Below are 10,753 nucleotides of genomic sequence, written 5' to 3' on the forward strand. Positions count from 1 at the left end.
TGGCCAGCTCTCTGCAGCCCTGGTTTCGTCCATCCACAGAGAGTCTGGCTTGGGCTGCATCCTCTAACCCCCAGGGCTAGTAGTATTCAGTGGATGCTGACAAACACTTGGGAGAGCCCAAGGGATGGGCCTAGACCTGAGTCAGAGAGAACCGTGCTGCCACCCAGTCACAGCTAACAGTTGGCAGCATCAGCGGGCACAGAGTATTTTTTCCCCCCAAGGTGGGTTAGCTTAAACCCTGTCACGGACTAACCCAACTTACCAGGCTCAAGCATGGGGGCAGGCTGGGTTCAGAGAACACCACTCATTTCAAACTCTTTCCAGGCAGGGCCTAGACAATGTACAGAAACGGTCCTAGTCCCATGCCTGACTCTGTTCCCTTTGCTGTTACTGAAGATACTTACAGAAGGTCATACTCCCTCCCAGCCCACCCCCTGCGTCCTGGTGTGCACTTACTTTCATTTGATTATGTGCTAACTTGCCCTGGCGATGATGCTATTGTCACCGTTTTTAGCACTGCAAGATCAAAGCAGAGAAACCTGGCTGGGAGAAAGCCCTTCCTCAGCCACGTTATTATTTGTATTACAGTAGCACCGAGGCTCCAGCTGAGGTCCAGATAGCTGGGTGCTGTACAAACACATGGTAAGAGACAGACCGTGCCCCAAAGAGCGTGTGATCTAAATAGAAAAGATGGACAAAAGGGAGTGTTCTCTCTGTTTTACAGGTGTGGAATTGAGACCCAGGAGATGAAAGCCTCCAGGATATTTAGCCTCCTAATCCCCATCAGTGGGAGGTAGGAGTTGAAATACATTTGAGGATCTGGGCCAAAGTGACTTGCCCAAGGTCCCAGAGGTGGCCTGTGGCAGAGACAGGAATTGAACCCAGTTCTCCCAAGTCACCTCCCAGTGTCTTAACCACAAAAACACCCCTCCCCCCTGAATAGCTTGTTTCCAAAGATACTAAGCTCTCATTGACTTTTTCTGGAGCTGGGGGTGGTGTGGCGCTCCCCTGAAAATCCAGCCTTGGGAGCAAAAAAACTGATGGGGGGATGGGGGGGGGGAGTCAGGATTTGTGTGGGCAACTGGCAGTTCTGCTTAGCCGAAAAGTCCCTCTTGGAGGAGGTGGAAGGTCAAGGGAAGCTACAGCAACGTATCAGGTATTTTGAAATATTTTACATTACAGCCAGGAACTTCCTTTCTGCTGAGTATTTCCCCTAAATACCAAACGTTTCTCTGGCTGTGACTCAGCCCGGCAGCTCTTCCTGGGAGAGGCTAATGGAGCTGAGTGCCCCACACTGAGGCTGCACCGCACCCACTTCTCATTTTGCTCCGCTGCTTGTGTCCAGAGAGGTGCCGTGAGGAACGTCAGCGCCTTGAAAGGCTCTTGCTGTTGCACACAAAAAAGGCCTCGATGACGGTGCACATAACTCACATGATGCAGCAGCTCTGGTAATGATGGAGACAAGAGAGCCACAGAAACGGCCTGTGCACCACCCCGACGCTGTTTTTTTTTAATGAACTTTGCATGTGATCATGGCCCAATGTTTACAGTGTCAGACCCTGATATATCCATTCTGATTGTTTCCCAAAAGGCCTCACGTGGTACTGGCACTAGTTTTTCAACAGCCAGCAGGTAGCTTTGAAAGCATGGATGGTGGGCACTAGCAAAGCAGGGTGTTCTGACTGTGTGAGAAGACCTGTGCGTAGGGAGAACCGCAGCTGCTGGCTTCAGGCACTGCTCACTGCTCTCCGCCCTGAGGCTCTGGAGGAATGAGCTGGAGTCTCTTTGGACTTGTGCATCCTCTGCAGAATTGTTGGCCGAGTTCTAGTGGCAGGGCCACCTGTTCAACCCCCCTCTCTTCAAATGAGACGCACACCACTTCCCGGTGTAGCAGACCTCGGCCAGCAGAACCCCGTCATGGTGATAAGAAGTGAGCCAGACAGAAACCAGTTCGACGCTGCTGCACGACAGCTGTAATATGGAAGATGCAAATCCCAGACATGCAAAGTTAGAGAAAGAAATCAGGAACCTGCTGTACATTTCAGCAGTGGGGAGGACTTTGATTTGGAACAGCAGTAAAAAGCTAATTGAATTTTGAAAGTCCCAGGTAACAGTCACCCTTTTATAAAGACCAGTTATAAGCGTTTGTAAGCCTCATGCTCCGTTCTAACCTACAGCCCTCACCAGCACTAAGTCCTGACCTGGATTTGATCTTCCAACTCCTGGAGTGCAAATTTACAGGCCCTCGGCTTCATCTCCTTTTTGTTTCAACCAATCAGCCCTTTCCACGTTCTTTCTATTTAATGATTTTTTGCTTTATTTGAATTATGAAAACACTTTTCCTCTTTAGCTTCCTGCAGCCAGCAATGTATCAGGGAGGGCCCCCCAACAGGATGAATTAGAACAAACCATTACCTAACACTGGGCAGTTTTCCACCCTCACAGGAAGTTGTAGTGGTGCAGTCTGAGTCCCAGGTAGTGCTGGGAGAGGGTATAAAGAGCAGCGCTCATGCTAGCGGCTTTACAATGGAGTGGTCCACTGGGAAGGACATTGCGATGGCTTCACCTGGATGTAGAGGAAGCTCCGGCCAAGTAAAGAGCTGTTTCCCCCAAAGAAGTGTCTGGGTCTCTCCTTTTTGTAACTCGAGGAGGAAGAAAGAAGCCAGCTCTGCAGCTGGGCTCTCCAGGTCCATCTTTCCCCTTAGGGCTTTACATGTAGCTTCAGTGAGACGAGACAGCCTTTTTGTAATAGTCCACCACTTGGGTTTTCTCAACCCCAGGGCAATTTGCTCTGTCTCTCGCTGAGCCCACTGAGTTGGCAGTACTGGTAGATAGAACAGCCTCCCCCCCAGCCCACATACACCCTGCACCATGACCACCATCCTATTCTTTCTTAGGGCAAAATTTGCTCTAGCAGTCGGTGGACCACAATATATAGGGAGCATCTGTGTTTGCACAGCAGCTAGTGAGGGCCCTGCTCGCACTGTAGGGCCTTCAAACACAAGTATAAGAGATGTAATAAGTAGACAATTCCTCGCCCTCCCCCCATCAGCCATTTTCATAAAATTGCTTTTCAGACTAGAGCCATATATGGGAGATTTCCCTTATGGCTTCCACCATTGTGCGCATTGCCAGCTTTTGGGCCTATCACGGGTCTTTGCATTATTTGGTCTTAAAGTCCCAGCACCTGGAGTCAAGTGATTACATAAGAATCTCAGCTTTCCTTTAAAACAGTTATGTTTCTGGTCCTTACGGTTGCAATTAAACCCCCTCCAAAGACTCAATCCCAGCAGGGAAATAAGAAGAACCCAACACTTATTAAAGTCCCATGATTTTTAAGCCAATCTCATAACTTTTTTGGAGGGGTGGGTGGGGGGGGCGGAGCAGGGCTGATTCATGATGTTGGATTGCAGAGGGATGGCCCTGCAGGTTTGTCCTCCTAATGCTGCACGGAGGACAAAGAGAAATAACACATATAAAAACTACATTGACCATATAGTTTGAAGGTTGAATCCCAAATTTAAGGGTGCAGTGACAATCCTAGCTTGCCCTGTTGGAAGCGTTTATTGCTATATCCATAAGGGGAGGCTACACATGTCCTCTGCAAATAAAGAAATTGATTAACTCTATCTTAATTAACTGGCAATTACATCACAGGTGCTGTGAATGGCCCCTTATCTAGGCATTTCTAAAGCATTCATCCCTGTGGCATCTCTGTGGCAGTTTAACACGCCTTGATTAAGTCCTTGGACATGGACAGTTGCATTAAGTAACATCTGCTGTACATTTGTCTGGACCATTGTGCTGTAGGTTGTTCTGAGCTTTCACAGAGTGCTTTAAAACTGTGGTACAACCTCAGTTGTCCTAAGGTGGTTGGGACACACCAAATCTTTGGATATTGAAGGGTACAAGCGCTGGGGACTTTAACGGTCAGGCTCACTGGAGCTCCTGAGTACCTGCAGCTTTACCAAGTGTTGTTTGCATGGAGTGAGCACTGTTGTGTTGCTGTTTGGAATCAGGAGTGAAGAGATTTTGGGCCTGGGCTGGTACATTTTCATTACAGTTTTTTGCAAAGGTCTTTCATAGTCTGCTAGCTGGTTCCTCCAAGGATGGGCAATTGGCTGGCTTGCCTAAGGCCAGCCTGTTCCACAGGACGTTCACACTTGCAAGGTGGAGGAAAGACACTTGCCCTTTGACTTCGTGCTGGGCCCAGCGCAGTCACACAACTGGATTTGTTCTGTCACCTTCCTGCCAAGGCTCCGCAGCCCTGTGTTGTGGGGTTGATGCAGACTAGTCAGGGATTTGATTTGTTTCCACCTGAAGTTGCACATCGACACCCACTTCTGCACGCACACCCGCAGGTGTGCCCACAAACACGGGGACCTGCTGTCTATGTTTTCTACTGACCGTTATCACAGGGGGAGAACCTCTTCCCAGATTCAGGTGCTTCTGGTAACCCTCTCCCCGACTTGCCTCAGGGATCATATGGCCACAGAGTGAGTGGCACTTCAGCATTTTATCCTTGTTTCTCACCAGAGGGTGCTAGACAAGCTCTTGGCAGCAGGTAAGGTGCTGCAGGGTATTGAAGTGCAGGGATCATCATGCTGCTCCGTTGGAGCGGGTGACAAAGGGGTGCATCACTCTGTGCTTGTTTGGGGATTGATAATACTTAGCCCTTGCCCTGTAGCTCTCCACTCACTTCACAAAGGCATATAAGCACCACTATCCCCATTTCTCAGAGGGGGAAACTGAGGCACAGTGTGTGTAGGGGAAGGCCTAAAGGAGTGGCCACTGATTTTTTTTTTTTTTTTAGGTGACACCCTAGGGCCCCAAGTATCCACCCCTCCCACTGAAGGCAATGGGAGCTCCAAGAGTCAGGCTCCAGGCATCTCAGGCTAACCATTTTTGAAAAACTTTGGCCTAAAGTAACTCACCCAAGGTGATGCAGCAAATCAGTAGCAGGGCCAGGAATAGAACCCAGGAGTCCCAGCCCCTGGCCCTATCCATTGGGCCACGTTGTCTCCTCCTTGCTATTGGCACATAGGACAGGTCCTAGAGTGGTAGCATTAAGAATAAGACCAATGACTGCCCTTCCCACCCTGGCAAGAAGGCAAAAACATAGAGGAAGAGGAATAAATTAACTAAAATTTATTTCAAAAGACTTTGAGTCCCTCAGGAGTTCTGGGAAATATTTTCCCAGGAATTTGAGTCTCATTCTCATTCTCTTCCCTCCAGCAGAAAAGACGGTCACTTCCTTCCACGCTCTCCATGTTCCACCGGAGGCGAGGAGGGGGACCTGTCCTCACCAGGCAGGCAAGTAACAAAGACCACAGCCCCTGCCTTAGGCAGCTTGCAATTTAGCAATGAAACTAAGTGCTACTTTCTCCAGCCCATGCTGAGTTCCGGCCCCTCCAATCAGTGACTCTCACTGGTCTCTTCATCAGAGCTCTCAGCCACCAGCCTGCTCCTCTCCACCTGCATCTGATTGTGGTCCCCAATCTGCACCATTTGAGCATTCTGAATGATGAGGGGCTGGGGGCCTCCTGACCCCTGCATCATGTTTTGGTGGCTTGGCGGGAGGATGAAGTGCTGGGAAGGGGAGGGAGCCGACTGGGTGGGCATGAACTGACTAGCTGGGTGAGGCTGGTATGTGGCAGAGGGGGCAAACATTGGAAGAGAAGATGCCTGGAGTTGGAGAAGCTGCTGCAGAAGTTGCTGAACTCCTGCAGGATACGGCAACAGTCCTGGCAAAGGCATTTGGGATAGGTAGCCAGGCTGGGACCCCAGGTTCAGACCAGCTAAGTTCTGTTGCAGCATCTGGAGGTGTTCCTGGTATTGCAGCTGTTTCCTGTGCTGCTCCCGGATGTGCTGTAACTGGCTCCACATCACCTTCAGCTCATTGATTCTCCTGAGGCGGAAGGTGTTCTTTACTGTATTGGAGAACACAGGGGAGTTCTCATCCAGAGGCACCACCCCCACCAGAATGGTGGGGATTGGACACTTCTTTGAGGGGTTCTCCTTGGGCACGAAAGGGATGACCGAGTTGTACTTGGGCCGCCGCTGGAGGGAATCCATCAGGGCCGTGTTCATCTGGTGCATGCAGAAGCGGGACTGGAAGTTCTGGGTCAGCAGCAGGAGAGTGAAGGCAGAGTTGTCTATGGCATCCTGGAAGCAAGTGAGCTGGCACTGCCCAGGGATGAGGAACTCCTCACAGAATGTGGCACCGTCGGGCACCCCCATGCTCTCCAGCATCTCCTTAACCCGGCAGGCAATGGCCACATCTTCGCTGGCGTGCAGGACAACGAAACTGAAGAATCTTTTCTCACCACAGTCCAGCTCTGGTGTGGGGGCGGCTGCTGCCTGGGAAGGAGGGGGGCCCCCTGAAGAGGAGAAGGATGCCGTGTCTGCTTTCTCTGTTAGGACATAGGAATCTTCCACTGGCACTCGGATGGAACCAGCGGCTGGCCCTGCGGTACACAAGCTAGGGAGTTTGGTAGGTGACTCTTGTTCTGGCTTTTGGACCACGTGCTCTCCTGGTTCCTGCAGTTCTGCTGTCAGCATGGTGGGAGGGTCAGTGCATTCCACAGGACAGTCCACAGCACTCAGATGCGGAAGTGGGGTTTTGGGAACTGGAAGAGATGGGGGAACAAAGCTACCGGCCTGAGAATTCTCAGATGGGTGTCTTCTTACTCCGCTTTGCAGAGGGGGTGCAAAGGAACTGCTGACCCGGCCAGCGTCCTGTGGGCCGTGGCTGACTCTCCCTCTGCCAGGCTGCACGGTGCAGTTCGCGGCACCCCCACAAAGCTTGCTGGGCTGCAGGACGTGGTTACGGTGAGCTGAGCAGGTGTGAAACTCCATCGTGGGGGACTGGCTAATCTCAAAGTGGCTGATGAAGGAGGCCGGGCTTCCAGAAGAACGCAAAGTCTGTGGCCCCGAGAGAACTGATCTGCTCCCGATCTGCACTGGGGGGCTTCTCACCACTGGCGCCAGGCTGGCAGTGGGGAAATGCCCAGGGTCAGACCTCAGTGTCTTAAAGTCATTACCTGTCTCCGTGGGGCTGAAGTCGATAGCGCACTTTTCCTGAGCCTCGGCCAAGATGCTGCTCAGTCTGTCTCTTCGAGGATCTTTGCTGGCTCTGAAGGCCACAATGGCAGCCTTGTAGACATTGTCCCTAGCCAGGTGAGTGCAGAGATTTTCCTCTACCAGCAGCGAGTAGATCCGTGCCAGGGCCAGCAGGGCACCTGCCTCCTGCTGGGGAGTCAGTGGGTTCTCGCTGCCTGCAGTACCCCATTTACACCTCCAGATGCAAAGGGCTCCTTCATCATCACCCAAAGCGTCCAGGCATATCCTTGCCTCTGACTCTCGTCCCAAAGTCAGCAGGACCATGGCTTGCAACAGCTTACAGCTGCTTGTGCAGGGTCTCATGTGCTTCAGCTTATGTTTGAGGCTAACGAGTCTCTCTTCTGGGATCCTAGATAAAATGCTGAAGACCTCCTTAAAGCCTGGCTGGATCTCGCCAGCCTCTGCCATCTCTTCAGCTGGTTATCCAGACAGTTTGCTGAAGAAGCAGGTGATGAAAAAAGCATATTACTGCCTCTGGATGCAGGGACGGAGCAAAGGCCTGTGCCCCTGTTGTGTTTTGTAAAGCACCTGGCACGCTTTGGTAATACATAAATCCTTTTGTGCTCAGCAGCTCTTCTCCCAAATACTTTCAGGATCAAGGGGTAGTGCTGCCATCCTCATCCTCTTTAAAGCTCACCAGCTGGATCTGCAATCAAACAGAATGGGAAGTTACAGAAACGTGCCTGGCAGAGTCTGGGCGCTCCATGCTAGGTTGGCCCAAGGTCACTGTGCTGTCAGCATTGCGTCTACACCACACCTTTTTAAAGAATGTCACTCCTGTTTAGTATGTAGATAGTCTTTGCCATTTGCTTGGTATTATTCATCTTTACTACATACATTATTGCTAGTGTGTATATATAACTGTAAGCAAATAGCAAAGCTATAAACACTTGCTATATACATTTGCAATGCACACCTTAAATAATCAGTGCTAAGTTACTGACACAGTTAGGAACATAAAAATTGCCAGACTGGATCCGAACAATGGTCCATCTCATCCAACATCCTGTCTCCAACAGTGGCCTATTCCAGATGGAAAGTGCACAAATCCTCTTAATGGGCAGGTATGGAATAAGATGTCCATAGGGAAAGCATCTTCCTGAGTCCAGATTTATGTCCTTTCAGTTAGTTTATGCCCTTAAGCGTGAGGGTTTATATTAATTACATATATACAATCTCATGTAATTGTGGATGTTCACATTATCCATATTTAATCCCTCTTCTGAATCTTGTTACGATCTTCGGACTCACCAATGTCTTCTGGCAGCAAGTTTAATTTAATATCAGAACTCACTCTAGTAGGGTGGAGAGGCCCGGACCAGAAGCGGAAGGTTGATGCGTCTGTCAGTCAGGAGGAATACTGGCTATAGAAGACCAACAGACTATCTGACCCTCTGGAAAAATCTTCCAGTATTTAAAGGTGCATCAGAAAAGAGTGCCCTTTAAAAAACGCAAACAAAACAAAAACTCCCACAACAATCTAGCTTTCAGGGGGAAATTTACAATTTCACTCAGTTTTTAGCTACTAGTTTTTCTACCTCACAAAAACCCTCTGATTGCTTAATGTATGAGATCAGACATATATCTAAGGAAGTTATCCTCCCTCTCCATGAACAATTCTGGTTCACAGAAACTTCTTCAAAAACAAAAACAAACACAACGATCACAGCCCTTTCAAAACAGGTCCAACTTTGTGAGTGGTGATATTGCATTCATCATCCAAGGTTCTGTTTATGCACTCTGCACCACGCGAAACTATTTTTTTGAAAGGGGGAATTGACACTTCGAACATGTTCATGGTGCTCTATGAAATGACTTATTAAAAAATAAAAACAAGCTTGGCAAGTAACAGTGGCTAAGCTAGCAGCTGAAGAGCAGGTAACGTTTTGGAAAAGAGGGACCTCAGTCAAATTTTAAGATTTGGTTTAATTTTTTTAGAAACCTTTACTTCCTGCAGGTGGAAACTGGAGACATCAGTCTCCTTCCGCTCCGCACCCACCTTCCTCTATACCTGTTACTTTACTTTACCTTTCTAGTCTTCTGTTGTTGTTTTTTTGTTCTCTCATTTGGGGCTGGGTGGGATTCTTCAATAAAAAAATCACTTTAAGCAAAGAAGTGTGCTGAGCAGGCCTCTGTTGCTAATCCTTTCCCCATTCAGTCTTTCAAATCCATATGAAGTTGGGATCTCCCCCCCCCTTTCCAATTATTTTGTTTGTATTTTGAAACATCCTCCAATGGAAGCTATTAGAACAGTAACTGGGAAGTAAAGTGCAGAATCAGGAAATCTGCCCAGAAGTTAAAGATCGTAAAATCCTGCTTCTCCCAAGGAGTCCCTTCCCTGCCATCCTCCCCTACCCCTCAACATTTGTGTGGTGTAAATCGACATAGGTCCACTGACATCACTGGAGTTATGCCAATTTACACCAGCTGAGGATCTGCTCCCTACCAGTTTACCAATTCCTTCCCAGGGTATTTGGAACCAAGATTCCTCTCCTGCTGTTCTTTACCAGTCCTGGAAAAGTACCAAGGCCAGACTTTTCTCCAACTTTGCTGGCTAAAGTCGGGGCTTTGATTATTTTGCATTTAGGGGCCGAAACAGGATGGCAGGCTCCTCGTTCTGACCAGGCCAAGTTTGAAAATGTTGCCCTGGCTGGCAGCAGCCATGGGATGAATGCAGCTGGGACTTGCGGGTTGGATCCAGCTTTTAGCTACACCCCAAAATCTGCTGGCAGAAACGTCCTGGCTCCTAGGACCTTGTCCTCGTCCCCGCTTGGCCCCTCGGAAGGGCATGGCTGGCTGGCTGCACTTGTCACCTTCCTCTTCCAGGGCCCTTGCAAGGGCGATTACCTGGGTCGCTTGGGTGCACTGAGCGTGGGAGTCCTCAGCCGCTGTGCGCCCGTGTCCCAAGCCAGGTCCCGAGCCCCGCTGGCCGCCGGGGCGAACGCGGATCCGAGACGGCCGCGGGGAGGCGGAAGTTGCCTGACCCCGTTTCACATGGCCCGGGAGGAGGAGCCGCGGCCGCGGGGTTGCCCCGTCGCCGCCCGCGGCAGCAGCAGCCGGAGCCCGCGGGCGCAGGGGGCGGTGACGTAACACGGGGAAGTGGCTACATGTCGCTGGCTGGTTACAGCGCGTTCCAAAGGGGGCGGGGCTATGGAGGACACTCCCCCCACGGTGGAGGGATGGGGGGCAGGCTATGGGGGAGCTCAGCCCCTGGAGGGGAAGGGGGAGGCCGGGCTGGGGCGCGGGGGGAATCTCGCCCCTCAGCAGGAAGGAGCTGGAGTGTGGAGAGCCCCATGGGGACCCCCCCCAGCGGGGCTATGGGGCGCTCACCCCCTTGCAGAAGGGGGGGGACAATGGGGGATGTCGCCTCCATTGAAGGAGAGAGGGATCTCGCCCCCCGGGGGAGGGCTATGGGGAAATCCCACTCCCAAAGGGAGGTGAGTGGGCGTGGCTCTCTCCCCGCGGGGAGAGCTAGGGGGGAATCCCTGCCCCAGCAGAGGAGGTGGGAGTTAGAGGGGAGTCCCTGCCCCAGCTGGCGGGGTGGGAAGCTGTGGGGGGGAAACTGGCTCCCAGCAGGCGAGGGAGGCTGGAGAAGTTCTTCCCCCTCCTAAGCAGGCCAGGGCTGCTCCAG

At 51.1% G+C, this 10,753-nt stretch overlaps 1 protein-coding gene across 1 annotated transcript; it reads right to left on the reverse strand.

The window, feature by feature from the left end:
* Positions 1-5,133: 5,133 nt before the first annotated feature.
* On the reverse strand, positions 5,134-10,130 carry TICAM1 (TIR domain containing adaptor molecule 1). The gene is made up of 2 exons (XM_050934188.1): positions 9,970-10,130; positions 5,134-7,768 (listed from the first exon to the last, which is right to left on the reverse strand). The coding sequence occupies exon 2, from the start codon at positions 7,528-7,530 to the stop codon at positions 5,416-5,418; it is 2,115 nt and encodes a 704-aa protein (XP_050790145.1). The 5' UTR covers positions 7,531-7,768; positions 9,970-10,130; the 3' UTR covers positions 5,134-5,415.
* Positions 10,131-10,753: the final 623 nt, after the last annotated feature.

Source organism: Gopherus flavomarginatus, chromosome 24, assembly GCF_025201925.1.
Source record: "Gopherus flavomarginatus isolate rGopFla2 chromosome 24, rGopFla2.mat.asm, whole genome shotgun sequence".
In the NCBI taxonomy this organism is placed as follows: Eukaryota; Metazoa; Chordata; order Testudines; family Testudinidae; genus Gopherus; species Gopherus flavomarginatus.

Excerpts from the sequence above, each read along its gene's own strand:
- TICAM1 (XM_050934188.1), bottom strand. The coding sequence starts at position 7,530 with ATGGCAGAGGCTGGCGAGATCCAGCCAGGCTTTAAGGAGGTCTTCAGC.